The sequence below is a fragment of the Nerophis lumbriciformis genome, linkage group LG24, assembly GCF_033978685.3.
Source record: "Nerophis lumbriciformis linkage group LG24, RoL_Nlum_v2.1, whole genome shotgun sequence".
Classification (NCBI taxonomy): domain Eukaryota; kingdom Metazoa; phylum Chordata; class Actinopteri; order Syngnathiformes; family Syngnathidae; genus Nerophis; species Nerophis lumbriciformis.
This window is the reverse complement of record NC_084571.2, coordinates 475738-499308: the sequence shown is the minus strand read 5'-3', so window position 1 is coordinate 499308 and position 23571 is coordinate 475738. Positions and strand designations below refer to the sequence as shown.

General features: G+C 38.3%; 1 protein-coding gene across 1 annotated transcript in view; it reads right to left on the bottom strand.

The window, feature by feature from the left end:
* Nucleotides 1-5754: 5754 nt before the first annotated feature.
* plcd3a (phospholipase C, delta 3a) overlaps nucleotides 5755-23571 on the bottom strand; it is a 62010-nt gene continuing 44193 nt past the window's right edge. The window contains exons 8-17 of the mRNA XM_061981291.1: nucleotides 19802-20003; nucleotides 19594-19738; nucleotides 18326-18478; nucleotides 16829-16981; nucleotides 12357-12507; nucleotides 12130-12246; nucleotides 11772-11950; nucleotides 7829-7964; nucleotides 6344-6493; nucleotides 5755-6279 (exon numbers count right to left, since the gene is read on the bottom strand). Of these exons, the coding sequence (XP_061837275.1) occupies nucleotides 6143-6279; nucleotides 6344-6493; nucleotides 7829-7964; nucleotides 11772-11950; nucleotides 12130-12246; nucleotides 12357-12507; nucleotides 16829-16981; nucleotides 18326-18478; nucleotides 19594-19738; nucleotides 19802-20003 (1523 nt within the window). The 3' untranslated portion in view covers nucleotides 5755-6142. The remainder of the gene's footprint in view (nucleotides 6280-6343; nucleotides 6494-7828; nucleotides 7965-11771; nucleotides 11951-12129; nucleotides 12247-12356; nucleotides 12508-16828; nucleotides 16982-18325; nucleotides 18479-19593; nucleotides 19739-19801; nucleotides 20004-23571) is intronic.

Below are 23571 nucleotides of genomic sequence, written 5' to 3'. Positions count from 1 at the left end.
TCTCAAAGTAGGTGTACTGTCACCACCTGTCACATCACACCCTGACTTATTTGGACTTTTTTGCTGTTTTCCTGTGTAGTGTTTTACTTCTTGTCTTGCGCTCCTATTTTGGTGACTTTTTCTCTTTTTTTGATATTTCTTCCTTTGAGCGATATTTCCCGCATCTACTTTGTTTTGGCAATCAAGAATATTTCAGTTGTTTTTATCCTTCTTTGTGGGGACATTGTTGATTGTCATGTCATGTTCGGATGTACTTTGTCTTTGCTCCGCAGTAAGTCTTTGCTGTCGTCCAGCATTCTGTTTTTGTCTACTTTGTAGCCAGTTCATTTTTATTTTTGCTCTGCATAGCCTTCCCTACGCTTCAATGCCTTTTCTCAGGGGCACTCACCTTTTGTTTATTTTTGGTTTAAGCATTAGACACCTTTCTACCTTCACACTGCCTCCCGCTGTTTCCCACATCTACAAAGCATTTAGCTACCTGCTGCCACTGATATGGAAGAGTATTACACGGTTACTCTGCCGAGCTCTAGACAGCACCGACACTCAACAACAACACATTATTTGCAGACTATAATTACTTGTTTGCAAAAAATATTTTTAACCCAAATAGGTGAAATTAGATCATCTTCCGCGGCACACTAGACAGTGGTTGAAAAACACTGCCCTATAAGATGAAGGCAATTACATTGTATTGATATTTGAAATGTATTCAATGTTTATAAATGAATATTAAATACACTATATGTAAAAAAGGGAATAAATATTCAAAATAAGATCATTACGGTCAATTAAATCTAGTTTGGTTACGCCATCATGAGTGCAACACAAGGTTGTAAAAGTTTCAACTACAATTCTAAATAAGATGTCAAAAGCAAACTGAAATCAAATACACACAGTTTAAAGATTGATCAATACATATTTAAATTTAGTAATACATAAATATGATGATTTATCAAAATATAAAAGAAATATACCTGAACAGAACGCTCATGATGGTTACACCAAAAAGTAACGCTATGAATCGCGTTTTTCCAAGTTTTTGGGGCATTTTTATGCTATTTCCAAGCATCTCCTTTTTATCATCGTTGATTTTAAATGGTCAAACTAATGCATATTATATATGCATACCCTAGTAAACAAAAAAAAGTCCTATTTATTTTGATTGTTACATTTTGAAGTACATTTGTGCAAGTGGGTGCGAATGTACCCATTACCAGAGCTGAACACACATGCATTCTTAGGAACATGGCTATTTAAGTATTGTATGTGATGATAAGTGCCTTTAGAAATGAGGCCAACAAGTCTTGCAATGGAAACGTTACATTTCAGAGGAAAAAGCTCCCACACAGGATTTGGAATCATGTGATCGGCACGTTAGCTTCAGAGCAAATTAGTTTAACAGGAAACCCGTGAGATGTGTCATTGTGCATGCAGGAGTTCGGTAAATAAAGCCCTGAAAAAAATTAAATTTATTGTCATGTATTTGTCACTAAAAAAGTTGCAAATATTTTTTTAAATATAAATTAGGCAGCTGTTTTCTTGGTGTCTTTTAGAGATGGGATTTATGGCTTTTTGAAGGGAGACGGATTTCGCAGGAGCCGTTCAAAAACTGTCTCGATATTATAGTTGTTTTTTTAAATCAAGGAAACAATCACTAGTATCAGTTATACTTTAAGACGTAGATCAGAATAATTAAATTTTTACAAATATTACCCCGTTGGTGGAAATCATAATCATATAATTGTTTTTTTATATATAGGGAAGTGAAGTGAATTTATGTAGCGCTTTTTCTCTAATGACTCAGAGTGCTTTACATAGTGAAACCTAAGTTACATTTAAACCAGTGTGGGTGGCACTGGGAGCAGGTGGGTAAAGTGTCTTGCTCAAGGACACAATGGCAGTGATTAGGATGGCGGAAGCGGGGATTGAACCTGGAACCCTCTAGTTGCTGGCACGGCCACTCTACCAACTGAGCTATACTGCCCCAATATATATACCGTATTTTTCGGAGTATAAGTCGCACCTGCCGAAAATGCATAATAAAGAAGGAAAAAAACATATATAAATCGCACTGGAGCCCGGTCAAACTATGAAAAATACTGCGACTTATAGTCCGAAAAATACGGTAGTTTTCAGTGTAAACATTCCATGAGGTGTGCCGTACCTAAAATTTTTTAGAATTTTAACAATATAAAAAAAATACACAAATACAAATACAATGCATTAATTGATATGAAACATATAAATACAACTAAAATAAAAAATAGGACATAATACAAATGTGAGTACAAAATTATACTACCATACCTGGTGTGTGTATGTTTGAATAATGAACCCGAAAGGCGAATCCAAAAAGAAAAACAAAACAAAACAATTACATTAATAATAATTTAAAATGTATAACTATATTTAAAAAATAAAAATAAAAAGTTAATCCAAATGTTGCTAAGTGTCCTTTAAGTCAGGGTTCCTCAACCTTTTTTCCACCAGGGACCGGTTTAATGCATGCATTATTTTCATGGACCGGCTTCCTATGTGTGACAGATAAAAAAAAATAGCAAAAAAATGAGCATGAAAAATTTGCCTTTGGCTACAGTCTGGCACATTAACTTTTTATATGTCCGTTAATGTGTAATATACCGTACATCTATTTACAAGCTTATTGGTGTGTTCAGTGGGACAGGCGAAAGTTGAATCGGAGAAAATGCGGTAGTTTATAAATTATTGTTTCTGTGCGGCCCGGTAGCAAATACGTCAAGGACCGGTGGTTGGGGATCACTGCTTTAACTGACTAATTTTCTTGTCCTGTTGACAGTCAGGTGCAGAGTTGCTGACGCTAAATTTGCATGTGCAAAAACAATGGCTCCCAAACGAACAGCTCACTATCTGTTCTCATCATTCACTTCAAAAGGCCTTTCAAAATACTCGATTCATTCGCGACAGCCACATCTCAAGTGTCTTTGTCGCCTTCAAAGGGGAAAATAAATATATAATCCTTTGCACACAAATGAGACCCACATGGCATACACAAAACATGTATTAATAAAACTTTATTGGCACTTGCTGGAGGGCATTAGAAAGTGTTTGTTAAAAAGACAACTAGCACCTGTAAGTGCTTTGTTACAAAACGAGGATAAACACAGAATGAGACATTGTTATTAATGACTTTGAGCTGATCTGTATGTAATAAAACATTATGTATCATGTCATTAGCAATGAAGCTATTAGTTACAATAAATAAACCACTGTATGAAACTAAACATATGTTAACAACTTGTAATACTGCAAGGTTTAAATTAAGATATTACGGACATTTATTGGAAGTCCTACACTAAGTAATCCATGCGCAACACTTCATGTATAGGGATCATTTCCCAATTCAATACAAAGAACATCATCCAATGAATTTGCAATGTTTTGGCAACGCAGAGGACAAGGAAGATTTGTTAGCAAACATACAAAAGTCAAATGTGTGTTGACTCAACTGGTAAGCTCATGTGAAATGTAGCATAGAGAGGACGAGTAAACGTTTGCCTTTAAGATAATACTGCTCATTAAGTTCAAGTTGTGGAGGTAAAAAAAACTTATGAGAGATATTAAAAAGGAACTGCACTTTTTTGGAATTTTGCCTATCATTCACAATCCTTATGAGAGACAAGAACACATGTCCTTTTTTTAGGATACTAAAAATTGCCTCACAATACGAAGGTCCTGAGTAGTCTTGGGTTCAATCCCGGGCTCGTGATCTTTCTGTGTGGAGTTTGCATGTTCTCCCCGTGACTGCGTGGGTTCCCTCCGGGTACTCTGGCTTCCTCCCACCTCCAAAGACATGCACCTGGGGATAGGTTGATTGGCAACACTAAAAAGGCCCTAGTGTGTGAATGTGAGTGTGAATGTTGTCTGTGTTGGCCCTGTGATGAGGTGGCGACTTGTCCAGGGTGTAACCCGCCTTCCACCCGAATGCAGCTGAGATAGGCTCCAGCACCCCCCGCGACCCCGAAAAGGACAAGCGGTAGAAAATGGATGGATGGACTGACTAAAAGAAATAAGACGCTTGCAGGATGCAGCTAATGGGAGTCCTCTATGTTGCCTTCAAAGCCCTCTAACACAACTTCACAACCCTCCGTCAACCTTTTATGTACACGCTGCAAGTATATATATAATGTAGTAACAGATACATTCATAACAATATGTAATATGTACAATAATTACCATACTTTGGTCATTTTAATCATTACCAAAACATATTTCCTGGGGGCATTTATTTCAGTGCAAAGCACTTCCTACTACCGGCAACAAACGCGAGTGTGTTCTCATGAATTGATTTACGTGGACCCCACTTAAACAAGTTGAAAAACTTATTCGGGTGTTACCATTTAGTGGTCAATTGTACGGAATATGTACTGTACTGTGCAATCTACTAATAAAAGTTTCAATCAATCAAATCATGGCAGACTTGATAATGGACGACTAAAATTAATATTTTTGGACAAATGAGGCACAACCTTATCTTTTCTGAAGCTGAATATACGGAGGACCAACTGCTGGTTATAGAAGCTAAGCGAGCAGAGGATGAAAGGTTGGAACAGATGTAAGCCGAGAGATTCAGGACCGTCGTGACTTGACACTGTAAATGTGGAACTTGGAGCCAAGCTATTCCGACAGAAATGGAGTGCTTACCCAAAATCTACTGGAAACGTTCCCGGCCAGCTGGACCAAACGGATAATTGTCCATCAAGTGAGTCACTATAATATTGATCAAGCATGCAGCACATCATGCTTTTTAGTATAACTACAGTACATACGCTGTCAAGATAGCTGTGTACAAACAAAACATGAAATGTGGGCTAATACTTTACAGATACTGTAATATGATTGTTCATGTTTTTCAGTCAGAACAGATTGGTGTCTTATCACATTGTGTTGTGCATTACAAACTCAAAAGCCATTCAGCTGCTGACGCAGAAGCTAGTTTACGGCTAATGCCGTAGCATGCCGTTGCAAGGAAAAAGAGTTCCTCAGTGTTTGCTCTTACAATAACAATGTCACTACAGCTTGGTTGTTATACAGGTAACGAAATGTAAATCAAGTATTGCTGGTGGTTTTTGAAATGCATTTTTAGAGTGATGGATTGCTCCACCTGCAGCATTGCTATCCACCTGGAACGGGGCTGATTATTACAAGTTGGAATGCAAAAAATAAAATAAAAATACACAGGTGTTCTTGTCGCTCATAAAGGATTGTTAATGATTGGCAAAATTCCCCCAAAAATGCATTTCCACTTTAAAAGTGCCAAAGTACAGTAAGAGTCATTCAATTAAAACACATTCCTTAGTTATTTATCTAATTCTCAATTATTGTTAATTGGTGACAGTATTAATAATCATTAGGGGTGCACATAAAAATAGATTTACATCCGAATCGCGATTCTTATTCATCCTAAAGAATCCGTTTTTAAAAATCCGTTTTTAGGCCATCTGCATACATGCAGAAGAAGGTTTTCTAACCTGTAACCTGTTTTGAAAGTTTCATTAAAATCATTATACCAACTAATTGGGGTGCATAAAAAAATCGATTCACATTCAAATCGATTCTTATTCATTCCGTTTCTAAATCAATTTAAATTTTCAAAAAAATGTATTAAAAAAAAAAAAAAAGATTATTTCACTTTATTTTATAAGAATCACTTTTTAATAAAATATGTTTTCAAGCCATCTCCATGCAACCAGAAGGAGCTTTTAAAACCTGTTTTCTTCATCAGTATTGCACCAAATATTACTTTGTGAGAATCGGTTTGAATCAGGAATCATGTTGAATCGAGAATCGATTCTGAATCGAATCGTCACCCCAGGAATCAAATCGAATCGTTTGGTGCCCAAAGATTCACACCCCTACTAAATAATTCATTGTGAGAATCGGTTTGAATCGAAAATAGATTCTGAAATGAATCGTCACCCCAGGAATTGGATTTGGATTGTATCGTTAGGTGGCTAAACACTAATAATCATCTTTTCCAGGAACAACCGCGACTCCGAGAGGGTCAAGCAGTAGAAAATGGACGGATGGATGGATGGAACTGTACTCTATAACTTGAAATTTTTGTTATTCGGAGTTGACTTTTCTCACGTTATTCCAATGGAGGTCACACTTTAGGAGAATCCGAACCTTCAGGCACATTTTTGATGGGCACTCCTTTGCGGGCCACCTGGACGTGGACGAAGAGCGTGGCCGGGGCCAGCCTGGACCCGTCCGCCTTCAGCAAGTGGACGTGTCTGTAGCCTGAGACGACAGATACAGTATTAAAACGACATTCTCGGTGTTTTGATATTGTGCTCGCCAGCACCTGTGCGCAGGCTGGTGAACGGCAGCGTGTACTGTCCCACAAAGTCGTTTTTGGCCGTGTGGTCGTGGTCCTCGATCATGAAGCGCACCAGGGCCAGCTCGGGCACCTGCAGCTGGAAGCTGAGCGTGCAGTCCCAGTGCGGGTTGAAACCTGCAGGGGGCGCACAAGAGCTGCTGTGAGTGTGGCGCTGTTTTGAAAGTGTCTGCAATCAGTCACACCACCATAAACATGCCCAAGATGCATGCCACATACATGTAAGACAGGGGCAATTTGCGGCCAACACCTCATTTTTTTTAACATTGTTGAGTTGAGTTGAGTTGAGTTTGTGTTTATTTGGAACATGCATGCATACAACATGATAAATCACAATTTCCAGTTTCTCTATTCAACATGTTCGAAAAGGAGTAGGAAGAAGCAGAACTTATTTAATCCAACCTTCTTTCCTTTACATAGCAGTTGCTAAAACTTTTGTTCACTTCCTGTTCTCAATTTATTCACAATATACTCCATATCTAATAATATTAAAAATAAATAAATAATAATTAGTGAAGTAAGTTATATTTCATATGGTGAAAATAAATGGATGGATGAAGTAAATTCAGAATGTTTATCATGGTTCTTCTTCTTTGTACTTTGTAAACACTTTAAATTTGAAGATTTTCTTGAAGTGGATCATATTAGTACATTGTTGGATTTCTTTGGTTAATCCATTCCATAATTGAATTCCACATACTGATATACTGAAGGTTAGAGTGTCTGCCCTGAGATCGGTAGGTCGTGAGTTCAAACCCAGGCCGAGTCATACCAAAGACTATAAAAATGGGACCCATTACCTCCATGCTTGGCACTCAGCATCAAGGGTTGGAATTGGGGGTTAAATCACCAAAAATGATTCCCGAGCGTGGCCACCACTGCTGCCCAGTTTTTCCTTATTATTATTATTTATGGTTTTTATGGCAAAAACACAAAATATACAATATATTCCCCAAAAAGATTTTCAAAGTGGAATATCTGAAGTGAAATATTTAGATAGATCAATAAAGTACTATCTATCTATCTAAATATTTCACATCAGATATTCCACTTTGAAAATCTTTTTGGGGAATATATTGTATATTTTGTGTTTTTGCCATAAAAACCATAAATAATAATAATAAGGAAAAACTTTATATCTACAGATAAACCTAAAGGCCATCAAGAGATTTAAGGGGTTTAATAAAAAAATAAAAATAAATGACATATTTAAAAAAATGTTTTGACTGAGACCCTTTTGGGTCCATGGGACCAAATTAAAAAAATCAACATACAGTATTGTATTGGTTTTGAAAATTAAAACTGTCAAAATAGCCCCTGAATGCTTGAATTTTTCAGGGTGCGGCCCTTAGTGGAAAAAGTTTGGACAACCTGGTGTAGAGGATAATTCAAAACAAAATAAACACTATATCCCTCAGATGGAATAATTCATGTATCTACATAACCAAATACCGTTGTTGTCAATGCGATGGGTTTTGTCTCGGGTGTTGTCGATAGCCACCCCGTGGATTTCCACCCACACCCGTGGGTCCACAATGGAGCTCGCCTTGACCGTATTGATTTTTGGAAGTTGCTGCGCTGATATTACCTGAAAAAAAAAAAACAGGATTGCATTTAAGGCTCAAAAGTTACTCTTTCTGGTTTTGTTACAACTGCACAATTCGACATATTCGAAAAAGAGCAGAGCTTATTTAATCTTACCGATTTCCATATCTATTCGGGAAAACCAAGGAAAGAAAGAAACAAAAAATATAGTGTAGCAATAGCGCTAGATACTGTAAGCTTATGCAATAATGAAGGAATGAAGGAAAGAAGGAAAAGTTGTGAAAGAAATAAAAAAAAACATAAGCAAATATTAGTAAAAAAAATGGGGAAAAAAGGCAAGATATAGCTAGTACAATGTTAAACGAAAACAAATAGATAAAGATGTTGAAATAAAGATTCAAACAAAAATGTAAAACAAGTAAATAAGATAGGCAAATTGATGTAAATATGAAAATAGAAATATAAAATAAAATAAGTTTGAATATGTCAGTCCTTCTCAAATAAGGGGGTGGGGGGTTGGTGCAATGCCGGGGTGTGACCCCAGGGAATATACTTTATCAGTACCGTGCATCGTGCTTCAAACCCCACTTCGAAAAGCTGTGCACTACAAAACGTGTTCATTGTAGCCATTAATCTTGAATTGCTCATTTTGATTCAAAACAAACAATCAGCACAAATTGTTTTATTCATTTTTTTTGGTGGGTTAAATTGCTTTTTTATGTATATAATGCTCCTCAGTTTGAATGTATTATTATATATTGAGTTTATTTCATTTTATCCATTGATATCAAATGGTTTGAGTTGGTCAAAAAATAATAATGTTTTAAATAGGGATTTTTATTTTTAATTTCGCGCAAATTGATGCACTTTAAACCATTTCTGTTACAGACTGAAAAATAAAGGTAGTAAAGTTATTCTTTGTTGTAAGTTTATCTATGTATTTTTCTTATTCTTTATTTTTTTTTGTTTTCTTTCATGTTAATAAGGATACAATGATTTGCAGAGGTGTACTTATAAAAAATGTATAGACAAATTATACTATTTATAGTCGCGGCGGAGATCGGGGGTGTTCGAAATGTTTTCTTCTTCCTGTGTAGAAAATTATTGAGCAGCACTAATAGGTCAAGATATTAACAATAAATAAAGAAGTAGTGGAATAAGAATTTTGACAAGAACGCACAATTCATCAATAAATGTTGGATCTAGTTTTAGCAGGGGTAAAAAAAAAGCAAGAACAAATAAAACGATAAGCAAATAAGAGTTAACGAAGAAAGAGAGCTTATGCCGTGTTCAAATTAAAATACAAGTAAAAAGGTTAAGAAAATAAAAATAAGAGTAAAAACATAGCTATAAGGAGAAAGTGACTTAAAAACAGCAGAAAAACCAAATACAATTTAGCATTAAATTATAAACGTCCTAAAGGATTATGTTCTTAGTTGTGAATGACACAAGAAAGTAGCAAAATACTTATGTTTCAATATTTATCAAAAAGTACAATGTTGTCCAACTTGATCAATGTGTATGAGGATAGTATGATGGAGGGTACCTGGACCCTTTAGTGACGCTAAATATTCTAAGGGTATTATATCATTATTTGGGTAGTTATTTACCTGTTATTGGTTGGTGTAACTTGTATTTAAGTGCCTTTATATGTGTATATTGTACGTTTGGATGTTTGTAAAAAAAAAAAACATATTTATACATAATAAATAATATTGATAATATATTGCAGTAAGACCAGTAAATGAATCCTTGTATATACTAATAATGCTAAGAAAGCTAAGTATTTGATTTATAAATAAGAGATGGTAGTAAATAACGTTCACTTCATACGACTACTTTTTGGATATGAGAAACCTAACTATTATGTCAGGGGTGTCCAAACTTTTTGACTTGTCAGCATTGGGCTAAAAAGATTTTGCCGAAAGCATGTAAAGTAACAATATATATACAGCCTATAGATGTATATGTGTACATATTATATTGATATACCGGTAATAGATATATAACTAATATACCGTATTTTCCGCACTATAAAGCGCAGCGGATTATAAGGCGCACCTTCAATGAATGGCCTATTTTAAAACTTTGTTCATATATTAGACGCACCGCATTATAAGGCGCATAGAATAGACGCTACAGTAGAGGCTGGGGTTGCGAGACCTGTTGTGGCTCAATATTGGTCCATATATAAGGCGCACCGGATTATAAGGCGCACTGTCAGCTTTTGAGAAAATTGGAGGTTTTTAGGTGCGCCTTATAGTGCGGAAAATACGGTAATTGGATATAAAGAGTATGATAAGTTCGACTCTGTTTTCTTCCCTGACGACCTCCTTAAAGTTTTGTAATCAATCAGAAATACCAAGTCGCTAAAATGCACCAAACATGAGTAGGTGTGGAGAGAGTGTTTTGCATTGTTCCCATCATGCACTGTAATGGATTTGAATGGGTGTAATTTTCATTCTTTTTATGGTGCTTAGATGTTCTTTATAGCAGTGGTCCCCAACCTTTTTGTAGCTGCGGACCGGTCAACGCTTGAAAATTTGTCCCGCGGACCGGGGAGGGGGTGATTTTTTTTTTTTTAATAAAGAAATACAAGACTGTATTGATACACATTGATATATAGTGTATATATTGTGTTTTATGTTGATTTAATAAAAAATAAATTAAATTTTTTTTTTCTTGTGCGGCCCGGTACCAATCGGTCTGCGGACCGGTACCGGGCCGCGGCCCGGTGGTTGGGGACCACTGCTTTATAGTATCCACAAAGTTCAGTGAGCAGGTTATGTTATGTGTGACCTTGTGTGTCAACGTTTTGTGTTGGTTGCATTTTTTTTATTGCATCATGAGTAGGAAAGGTGGGCAGCACGGTGGCAGAGGGGTTAGTGCGTGTGCCTCACAATACGAAGGTCCTAGGTTCGAACCCTGCTTGTGATCTTTCTGTGTGGAGTTTGCATGTTCTCCCCGTGACTGCGTGGGTTCCCTCCGGGTACTCCGGCTTCCTCCCACCTCCAAAGACATGCACCTGGCGATAGGTTGATTGGCAACACTAAATTGGCCCGAGTGTGTGAATGTGAGTGTGAATGTTGTTTTTCTATCTGTGTTGGCCCTGTGATGAGGTGGCCACTTGTCCAGGGTGTACCCCGCCTTCCGCCCGATTGTAGGTGAGATAGGCTCCAGCACCCCCCGCGACCCCAAGAGGGAAAAGTGGTTGAAAATGGATGGATGGATGGAGTAGGAAAAGTTATTCGTATTGGGTCATGTAAGTAAATGCTGTGATGTGTTCTTTTTAAAAAAAAAAACAATGAATTGTCATTGACCTGATTTGCTCATGTTGTTTACAAGATGGTGGAAAATTTGCAGCAACCAGGTTGTCAGATATCTAAAATAAATTAGGAATCACTGCGCGGGCCAGATTTCTGATTAAACTCATGACTTCTCGTGGGCTAAACTGAGGATGCCGGCGGGCCACACTTGGCCCGTGGTTCGTAGTTTGGACACGCCTGTATTATGTATTGTTTGAATTTTTTTTGTGTTTGAATTGAGAAGCAGTTGTTACTGAAATTGTTATTAAAATAATTTCCAGTGTATTATTATCTATTTGTCATTGTTTTTAACATGTCCAAAATAAAACACTACTACTATGTACTAGGGTAGTTAATCATTCATCAAAATTGGGAACACTTTTCATTGATCTCTTTAAAAAAACTAATTGAGACAATTTCTTGAGTCATATGTAACTCAATCATTCCATCATTTTGGAGTCAATCCAAAATGCAGACGCAAAATTGTTAGTTTTGAGAATGACTCTGAGTCACCCGATGAAGAATATTAGTCAGACGCCAATTACTCGTATAGTCAGCTGGGTGGGAATGTGGCCGGGGCCGCCGCCCGTGTTCTCCGGGTTGAAGTCGGACTCGCCGGAACACAGGAAGCCGGGCTTCAGGACGTAGCCGCAGCGGCCGTTGGGCAGGAAGCGGCCCTGGTTCAGGTCCATCTGCTCGCCGGGCGTCTGATAGTTCAGAGCCACTGCGTGCACACACATACACACACGGTTAGCATGTCGTCTCACAAACACACACACACACACTGCAAACAAGTCTGAAGTCACTGAATGTGTTGTTGTTGGGAAGAGTCATGTTACTTAATGACAGTTTCATATATTTGATTTACTGCGATCCTTAGAGCGTCTGAATCGGAGCACCAACCCATCTGGCAGCCGCAGTTCCACATTTCCTGGGGATCATAGTTGGATGACTGCAAGCGCTGGCCCGAGGGGTAGATCCGGCTCAGCTGCCTGCTGTTGTGTCGTACAAAAAGCTTGCCTGCGAATGAAAAGATGGGTGAGGAAAAGGGCAAGGGACAAAAATACGCATGTGACTACACACCCAGAGCCAAACGTACTGGTCACATGCGGTCATGGATTTTTGTATACCCGAGTCTTTGATGAGCTTGAGGGCGTCGTTCTCTGAGAAGGAGGACATTTCTTCGGAAGGTTTGTCGCACACGTTTGCGAAGCCGCAGAAAGGGACGCTCCTGCAGTACACCACCAGCTCGGACAGCTCCACGCTCAGCTTGGAGCAGGCCTGCAAGAAAAACGCATACTTTGATGAAGAAAACAAGAAGGCATGTCCATCATTTGTCACCTGTGAACTGACATTTGATTGAATCGTGTACCGTGGAACCTCCATCTACGAACTTGATTGAACAGGGTTCGTAAATCAAAAAGTTTGTATAATGATATACATTTCTCCACAAAAGCTGCTGTCCTCAACATGGGCACACAAACAGAAGTCCTTTTGGTGCCCTCACAAACGATCAGAAATCACAAAAATCCTTAACTTTAACAACCATATTGCCACAATAATAAACATTTAAAAAAGTAAAGTCCACTTACAATACCACAGGCAAAGGAGGAGCTGACAAGAAAGGGGCAGATAGACAGCGGGAAAGAAAAAGACTGGGAGAAGGGGCTGTGTTTCTGTGATTTGGAAAAAGCGCAGCTGAACGAGAGTTAGCTCTTCTCCTCCATGGTGAAATAAGTCTGCTTTGGCATGATTTTCAAAGAAAAGTCCGGTCTAATCACAATTAAAACTTGCTGTGGTACGAAGCCTGCTTTGTTGATTCTTCCATACTTGCGAGCGGGCATGAATGCACGCCTCACAAATAGTCTTCATTTTAACCCCACAGCGATGCCCTCCTTCTTTCCAAGCTTTTAGGACTCATATTGAGTTAGCAAAATGGACAAAATTTGTCAAAAGGTGAAAAAACAGAAACAAAGGTAGACACACGCTGAAGGACTGAGTAGTGACTGTCGAGTGGTGTACTGCAATGTGCAGCGAGTGACGTGGAGGGCTCTGACTCCTTACTAAAATGCTGTGCCCTGCTTTTTGCTTGCAGGCGGAACGCAAAATGAATGAGTGAATCTTTCGTCCACAGACACATAGTTCGCACATTTGGCTCAGTCTAAAAGTTAGTAAATCAAGGTTCCACTGTATTCTATTGCAATGCTGTTTATTGCATCATTTCAATCATATTTTGGTATTTTGGAATGTTGTTTTTACAGTAACTGTTAGGGGTGTGGGGAAAAATCGCGATTCGAATTCTCACATTGTGCGATTCAGAATCGATTCTCATTTTTAAAAAATCGATTTTATTTTTTGTATTTTATTTTATTATTTTTTTAATTAATCAATCCAACAAAACACAGCAATACCATAGCAATGCAATCCAATTCCAAAACCAAACCCGACCCAGCAACACTCAGAACTGCAATAAACAGAGCAATTGAGAGGAGACACAAACACCACACAGAACAAACCAAAAGTAGTGAAACAAAAATGAATATTATCAACAACAATATCAATTAGGGATGTCCCGATCCAGGTTTTTGCACTTCCGATCCGATACCGATATTGTTTTTGCATTTCTGATCCGATACCGATACTGACCGATACCGATACTGACCGATACTGGCCTATCCGAGCATGTATTAAAGTTTAAAGTTATTTAGCCTACTTAGTTGTCAGAATCATGTTGAAAAGGCTTTTAGTACTCTTGATAACAACTAGCCAGCTGAATTAGGGGAGTTTGAATAATACACAATGGTTGGTAACAAGAAACTGACCTGTTTATTCAAGGATAAACACAAAATAGACAAAATTATACATGACAAACAGAAATGGCATCATTGAACTAGGGCTGGGCGATATGGCCTTTTTTTAATATTGCCATATTTTAAGGCCATATTGTGATACACAATATATATCTCCATATTTTGCCTTAGCCTTGAATGAACACTTGATGCATATAATCACAGCAGTATGATGATTCTATGTGTTTTGATTGATTGATTGAGACTTTTATTAGTAGATTGCACAGTGAAGTACATATTCCGTACAATTGACCACTAAATGATAACACCCCAATAAGTTTTTCAACTTGTTTAAGTCGGGGTCCACTTAAATGGATTCATGATACAGATATATACTATCAGATATATACTATCATCATAATACAGTCATCACACAAGATAATCACATTGAATTATTTACATTATTTATAATCCAGGGTGTGGAGGGGGGCGCCTGATGTAAGTGTCAAAAAGACAGCCAAAAGAGTTTGATATGAGAATAAATCTAAAGTTAAAATATAGGGTAGAAATGCACCCATTTGCTGGAAATGTAGTCTTGATTTTCAAAATGTTCTTTCAAGGCTTGCATGTCTACATTAAAACATTCTTCTTCATACTGCATTAATATATGCTACTTTTAAACTTTCATGCAGAGAAGGAAATCACAACTAAAAAAATCACTAATATTTTCATACGGTGTTGATCTGGAACTTTTTGCCATTTTGATGGTGTGGACGTGTGGCACCGAATGGAGATAAGCGTCTCGACAGACGTCACAATATTTGAACAATGATGACGAAAACTGTTGTCTCTGTCGTGTCCGTGTGTCGAAAATTGTTAAGCGCTTATTTTTTTATTTGATTTTGTGCGTGGCATATAATTGCCGTGCGCAGAGGACGCTTGAGCAGGCGCGCACCTTAGCGGCTGTGCTAGCATCACAGCTAACGTTAGCCATGCCGCTTCCTCGCTCTCTGCTGGGAGAGGACGTATACGTATGTGACGTATGACGTGACAGTATGTGACGTGTGTAAGAAGGTGCGCTCGCTGTCTGTGAGAGGGAGACACAGGAAAGAGTGAGAAGAGCCTGTCTTGTAATGCCAGCAGCTAAAAGCAACTGCGTGAGAATTGTGGATGTGTTGAAGGTGTGCTGGAAAATGCTGAACGGAAATTACGGAGCAGCAGAAAAGTGGAATGTATTATTTAAATAGGTGCGTTGGAAAACACGGACCGGAGTTTTTTTTTAAACTGGATCTGGATCGGCATTTTCCCATGCCTTGCCGATATGCAATTTTTGGCAAATATCGGCAGCCGATCCGATCCAAATATCGGATCGGGACATCCCTAGTATCAATATTAGTTACAATTTCAAAATAGCAGTGATTAAAAATCCCTCATTGACATTATCATTAGACATTTATAAAAATAAAAATAAATGAACAATAGTGTCACAGTGGCTTACACTTGCATCGCATCTCATAAGCTTGACAACACACTGTGTCCAATATTTTCACAAAGATAAAATAAGTCATATTTTTGGTTCATTTAATAGTTAAAACAAATTTACATTATTGCAATCAGTTGATAAAACATTGTCCTTTACAATTATAAAAGCTTTTTACAAAAATCTACTACTCTGCTTGCATGTCAGCAGACTGGGGTAGATCCTGCTGAAATCCTATGTATTGAATGAATAGAGAATCCTTTTGAATCGGGAAAAAAATCGTTTTTGAATCGAGAATCGTGTTGAATTGAAAAAAAACAAAACGATTTTGAATCGAATCGTGACCCCAAGAATCGATATTGAATCGAATCGTGGGACACCCAAAGATTCACAGCCCTAGTAACTGTAAAGCACTTCTCCCCAAAGTGCGACCCGCAGGCCGTTTGCGGCCCACGGGTCGAGTTTTGTTGGCCTGCAGAACATTGTCGAGATAAAAAAAGTCGTTACTGTCGTTTCTTTTTGCAGCAAAAAAAACAACAGTAAAAATGTAAGAAAAAAAGAAAAAAAAGTCTATGTAATGAGATAAAGCTGAAATGAATTTTTTTTTTTACAAAATAAGGAAATATAAAATTGGCCACTGCATGCTTTGACTTTTTAGTGTGCAACCCTTGGTGGAAAAAGGTGGACACCCCTGCACCCTGTAAAGTATCTGAACATGTTCAAAAAATGAAATAGAATTCAATAACAGGACTGTGAAACTGTTCAAATATTTAATCTTAATTAACGTCATTTTGCTCCTAATTAACTTATAATTAATCACAATTAATCGCATTCAGATTTTTATCTTTAATAATGTTCTTTAGACCAGTGGTCCCCAACCACCGGATCGATTGATACCGGGCCGTACAAGAAATAAAATAAATAAATAAATGTAACCATTTTTTAATTTTTTTTAATTAAATCATTCTGTTATTAATATTTCTGGTTCCTACATTATATATCAATATAGATCAATAGAGTCTGCAGGGATACAGTCCGTAAGCACACATGATTGTATTTTTTTATTGAAAAAAAACAAAAACATGTCATGGACTGTTGCCATGTATCATTTTGGGGGGGGGGGGGTTGAAAAAAGAGATAAAGGTTCAGGAACAATAATATATGTTCTGTATTCATTAATTCTAGTACATTTGGTCTAAGTGGTGCAGTGGCCCTCCACATCCAGCAGATGAAGCTGCAGCTACACTAGCTATAGTAAGTGGACCATTTTTGAGAGTACCTACTCAATTGTTATTAATAATAATAAAAAGTGAGGCTTGTCCTGTGAGCTGACCTTGACCGGGTCCTTCTTGGGTGTGTTCTTGTTGCTGCTTGCTTGTTCGTCTTCAGAGCTGGAGGAGAAGCTGCCGTAGCTGCCGTTCTTGCCCAGCTGGCCCAGGTGAGGGATTTGCTTCTTCCCTTTGACCAGGATACGTCCCCTCAGGTCCTACGAGGGAACATCATTAGGTAAACCAAGGGTGTCCATATACATTTCCAACATCCCGTGGCACATTCTAAAAATACTGTTACTAAAAAAAAAACATAATAAGTGAAATAAAGGAACCAACAGTTAATAAAAACAAGTATAAATACAAAGCAAAATATATACAATACTGTCTGTCTTAATCTTTAAAAAAAAATCTACAGTTGCCCCTCGCCACATTGCGGCTTTGCTCTATGGCTAAATTTGAACATTTTCAAAAGGGCTAAATGAACTAAAAATATTAATGTTACACTGGCCATTAGATGAGACCAAATCAATTAGAGTGCGCTGTTTAGTACTGTGGCCCCTGATTGGCTCAGCCTCGGGCAGCGTCCAGTCCCGCCTCTACAAGTGTTAAAGTGACTATGTTGGTGTTATTTTATGTTAGAGGGCTGTTAAAAACTTATTTAGAAGGTTTTTTTATGCTCAAGCTAAGAAAATATTCGATTTATAGTTAATAATTCCTACTCTGTATGAAATATTTTACCAGGGTCAGTCATCCATCCATCCATTTTCCACCGCTTATTCCCTTTGGGGTTGCAGGGGGCGCTGGAGCCTATCTCAGCTACAATCGGGCGGAAGGCGGCGTACACCCTGGACAAGTCGCCACCTCATCACAGGGCCAACACAGATAGACAGACAACATTCACACACTAGGGCCAATTTAGTGTTGCCAATCAACCTATCCCCAGGTGCATGTCTTTGGAGGTGGGAGGAAGCCGGAGTGCCCGGAGGGAACCCACACAGTCACGGGGAGAACATGCAAACTCCACACAGAAAGATCCCGAGCCCAGGATTGAACCCAAGACTACACAGGACCTTCGTATTGTGAGGCAGATGCACTAACCCCTCTTCCACCGTGCTGCCCACCAGGGTCAGTCAGTGTGTGTGTATGTGTGTATGTGTGTGTGCGTGTTCTGGCAATGCTCACTTAATGGGGACATCGCTCTGTTTACACAGTCACCTTCAGGGGACTGTATGGGGACAAAAAAACAGGTCCCCTAAAGGGAAACCTTTTTAAATGATAGGCAGATCCATTCTGAAGATGCCTAAGTGATTTTTAAGCTCTGGCCCATAAAACATGTTTACCGGTTAGTTTGAGTGTGAGACATTTACACATTACTTCATCAATCCAGAGATTTAAAGACGTGTATGATGTGTATGACATTTTACCTAATTTTTTTTAATGCTTCCACAACCTGTAGAAAGGGTGGTCCTCACAAGTGATCATCAAAAACTTGGTCCCCATTCCAAATGATAATCAATGTGTGTGTGTGTGTGTGTGTGTGTGTGTACAGTATGTAGTACCTCAGGTGAAGGTAGATCCTTAAGCGTCTGGCCGCTCAGGGGCTTGGTGAGCAGTTTGTGGCCCAGTATGTTGTGAAGGTGTTTGGCCATGACCACCTGCTGCTCCACGGAACAATGGTTCTCCAGGGACAGGATTAAAGGGTACGGGGACGCCTGCGAGAAATACGATGGCGAAATCGCAACAATTCAGAGGGACCACAGACAGAAGTGTGTTTCTACTGAGTGACTGCTAGAAACAAATATGTTACAGCTATTTACAGCATGTTTCACCGTCTCATATGAGGTTTGTTTTTTTCATTTTCTGTTTTTGTTCCTTTTTTTTGAATTTTTGTAGAATATTTTCATTTTTAATTGTTTTTATTTTTTATCTTTTTAAAGAACTTTTTTTTTTATTTGTATTTTTTTTTAATGTTTTCTTTATTCCATTTGAATTATAATCAATATTATTATTATTAATAATAATAATAATTAGTATTATTATTATTATTAATAACAACAATTTGTAACTAATTGTATTTATTTGACATTTTAAATGCTTTAAAAAAAGTATTTTAATGTTTTAATTAAACCATTTTTTTTTCTTGATTTATTTTTTGTATTATTATTTATTAATGTATTTATTATTTAGATTTTTAATGATCCACAGTAGGAAGGGGATTCATATGGCCCCACTCGTCACGGTTTGCCTGACACATGAAACGTGACGATTTGGGGGGCGGGTTGTTAACTATCCACTTGGCAGTAATATTGGCAGTAATGTGTTGATATATTGAAACGTCTTTTGTGGCAATTCCAACTTTGACTACAGCGTCAGTTGCAATGTAGAGTGGTGTTTTCCATCATTTTCAGCAGACTGCATTGCAAAATGTTTTTGTTTTTTTAAAAAACCCTCCTTCCTCTCACGCGAGATCCACTCGAGAATGGGGCAATATGAATCCCTTCCATACTGTAATAGTAAAATGTGGCCCTGGAGCCTGTTTATGAAAAATAAAGTATAAAATCTCCATCAGTTACGCTCCACTTTTGAAGGAAAAAACTCCTTCCTTGTGGACATTGATTGATTGATTGAAACTTGTATTAGTAGATTGCACAGTACAGTACATATTCCGTACAATTGACCACTAAATGGTAACACCCAAGTCGGCGTCCACGTTAATCAATTCATGGTAAAGGCATGAAAGCGCCTCTACCCGCCCTGTGTAAATGTTTATGCGTTCAGGCTTCACTACACATCCTTAAAAAAAGCTTGGAGCTCACAGCCCTCTCACCTTAAAGGCGTATTGGGCGATGGTCTCGATGACCTCCTTGAAAGGCACTTTGGAGGTGAGCGTGTGGCCGTGGTATATGACCGGTTCGCCTTTGTCGCCATCCCAGCAGTCCAACTCCACACAGCGACAGCCTTGATTTAACGCTCTGACACAGAAAAAAATATAATTGTGAAATTTGTAGATCGTGCTGATAAAATGTGAAAGGTACCGGATGTAGGGCTCGGTGCTGCTGGCGCTGGTCACTTGGTCCTTGGTGAGGTAGGTGTTGTGGGAGGTGGAGATAAAGTAGTGGGCCAGGGGGCGCCTCATGTCCTGGTAGACTCTGGCGTGGTCGGGGTTGAAAATGTCATTCTCCCCCGACAGCATGTACATAGTGAAGCCATTCTGGGTCATGAACTGGTTCTTCTGAGCTGCAACCACAACAACATCAAGAAGAAGCATGGAGTGCAAAGATGTTAGATAATCGCCCCCTGGTGGCAGTGAGTGTGCAAAGAGATGTGATGAGGTTTATAAATAGAGGAGGAAGGTGATGGTGGGGGGAACTAAACAAGACGTTGCCAAGGGATAAAGCTGTTTGCAGCTTCGCCATTCCAAGGCTGTTGTTGTCGCTCTGCTTTTAGTGGGATTCAATATATCTTGGCTTGGTTGATAGAGCGGCTGTGCCAGTAACTTGAGGGATGCAGGTTCTTTCCCCCTATGCCATCTTAGTCACTGCCGTTGTGTCCTTGGGCAAGATACTTTACCAACCTGCTCCCAGTGCCACCCACACTGGTTTGAATGCAACTTAGATAATGGGTTTCACTATGTCAAACGCTTTGAGTCACTAGAGAAAAGCGCTATAAATATAATTCACTTCACTGAAACTAAGTGAATAAATGTTTAGGAAACCCATTTCAGCATTAAACATAGACATGGTTCAAAAGTTATATAATTTAAACTGGACCCCGAGTGGCACGCGCGCTCTATCAAGTGGTACGGCAAAGATTCACTTAACTAAATATTTAAACATAGTGTTGCAGTTGAAACTGTGTGTAATGTTACAGTGGCTAAAATATTAAATATACTTGTTAAATAAAACTTCTGCTTTGTTTTTAATGAATACTTAGGCCTACTATGCTAACATATTTTAATGTTGGCCATTATGGTGGTATTTGGAGAGTCAAGTGTTTTCTGAAGCGATAATAAAAAAACGGTTCTAAGTAGAGATGTCCGATAATGGCTTTTTTGCCGATATTGTCCAACTCTTGATTACCGATTAAACCGATACCGATATATACAGTCGTGGAATTAACCCATTATTATGCCTAATTTTGTTGTGATGCCCCGCTGGATGCATTAAACAATGTAACAAGGTTTTCCAAAATAAATCAACTCAAGTTATGGAAAAAAATGCCAACTTTATTATTGAAGTCACAAAGTGCATTTCTTTTTAACATGCCTCAAAACAGCAGCTTGGAATATGGGACATGCTCTCCCTGAGAGAACATGAGGAGGTTGAGGTGGGCGGGGTGGGGCGGGCGGGTTTGAGGTGAGGGGGGTAGCGGGGGTGTATATTGTAGCGTCCCGGAAGAGTTAGGGCTGCAAGGGGTTCTGGGTATTTGTTCTGTTGTGTTTATGTTGTGTTACGGTGCTCTCCCGAAATGTGTTTGTCATTCTTGTTTGGTGTGGGTTCACAGTGTGGCGCATATTTGTAACAGTGTCAAAGTTGTTTATACGGCCACCCTCAGTGTGACCTGTATGGCTGTTGACCAAGTATGCATGGCATTCACTTGTGTGTGTGAAAAGCCGTAGATATTATGTGATTGGGCCCGCACGCAAAGGAAGTGCCTTTAAGGTTTATTGGCACTCTGTGCCTCTCCCTACGTCCGTGTACCACTCCGTACAGCTGCGTTTTAAAAAGTCATAATTTTTACTTTATGAAACCGATGCCGATAATTTCCGATATTACATTTTAAAGCATTTATCGGCCGATAATATCGGCAGTCCGATATTATCGGACATCTCTAGTTCTAAAGGGTAGTAGTTTAAGCTTACACGCATACACACCATGACATGATATGATACGGTATGGTAGTACAATTTTGTACTCCCATTTTTATCATGTCGTAATTTGTTTTGTATTGTAGTTATACTTTTTAATATTCATTTATGCATTTCATTCTTACTTATTACGTGTATAATTTCTCCTATATTTGTTTTTTTTTAGGTGAGGGAATATTCAAACTAATGATGTCACTGCCAAAGCATGGAAATATAGCACCACCATATGGAATGTTTAACAATGAAAACACAACTTGGATTGGACAAACTATTTTTTTGTGCACCCTCAAAATTCCCCATGCGGGCCGGCTGCATGATGATTTTCAAGATAATTTCCTGTGGGAGCTTGGACAAGTGTAAACACGTTGACATTTTAACATGGGCGCTATAACAGAGCTATTGTCTTCAGAAATGTGTAACTGACAAAAGAAATAGACCTCAATCAAAGAACAGGGGTTCTTAACCTTTTTGAACTTGGGGCCCATTCTTTCCAACAGTGGGGTCTGGGGCCCACTCAAATATTAACACTGAATTATGTTATGCTAAAATAAATAAACGATGAATATGTTTCTGTCAATAAATATAAAGGGGAACTGCACTGTTTTTGTGATTTTGCCCATCGTTCACAATTATTTTGAAATAAATGACAGATTTTTTAATTTTTATGCATTCTAATTTGTAAATAAACGTAAATAAAAGTCTGCTTACAGCGGAGCCAATGGGAAGTCCTCCATTCCGCTCATAAAACCCAGGTAAAAAAAACATCCAAAAAGAGTCAACAATACTCCATTTACATTTTCATGACTTGGATATTATCCAAGTATTAGTGATATTGTTGTTATGAGTGCTAATGCAGACAAAGTATTTATAGCGGCGCCGTGATCACAAATTGTGTGCCAATGTTGACATGATCGACTAATAAGCTGCTTCCTTGTTTCCTTGCTCGTCAAACTTTATTGTAGATCATAAATCATGCCTTTCACCTGGATAGTAGAAGGACGGGGATGTATTCCAACAAGTTGGTACACTTACACAGCCAATTTAGAAGGGACATTCTTCGTCTAAATGGGAATATATGAACATCCTAGCAGTCGGCATCCTAATGACAGCAGACTTTGTACAGTAAGTGATGTTTTATTATGTTTGTTGTCTCTCATAACGTTTGCAGTGAGTAATAATCAGTGATGTCGTTGGGAAAAAAAGCAAACGCCGTGATGCGTTTTTTACATTAATGCGCCGCGTACGCTTAAAATGATCAAAATACGTAAATATAAAGTGTTGTTATAAAAGTGCCTATTACTACATTACATATCTACTTACATCATGTATAGAAATGTCATGTTTGTTGATCATGTTTTTGTTTGGTTATGTTCTGTTTGGGTTTTGGACTCTTTTTAGTTCCTGTTTGTGCACTCTTTGTTTTGTTTCCATGACAACGTATTAGTTTCACCTGTTTCACGTTTTAGACTCGCGCACCTGTGTTAATCATGTCAATACTATTTAAGTTGGTCGGCCTGGCGACATTGACATTATTCATGCTCTGCTCTAATACTACTTCTGCGCACTTCATGCCATGTCACAGTAAGCGTTTTGTTTCATGTCCATAGTTTTTGCCCAAGTGCTAGTTTTTGTTTTCATTAGTCAAGTTGTAGCTCCGCCTTGTGCGTGCTTTTTGTTTGTTCTTTTTGTTAGTGTAAATAATAAACCATGTATCTACTTTCACGCCATGTCCGGTCCAGTTCGTTTGCATCTTGGGAAAGCAATCCTCGCAGGAAACTGCGCCAAAGTCCATGTCATGACAATAAAACCTTAATGGAGGTGTTTGGATGTTTTTTAAGGAATTCAGGCAGAATAGAGCAGCTCCCATACGCTCCATTGTGAACTGACATTTGATCGCATTTATTTACTATTTAGAATGCATTAAAGAGAAATAAATCC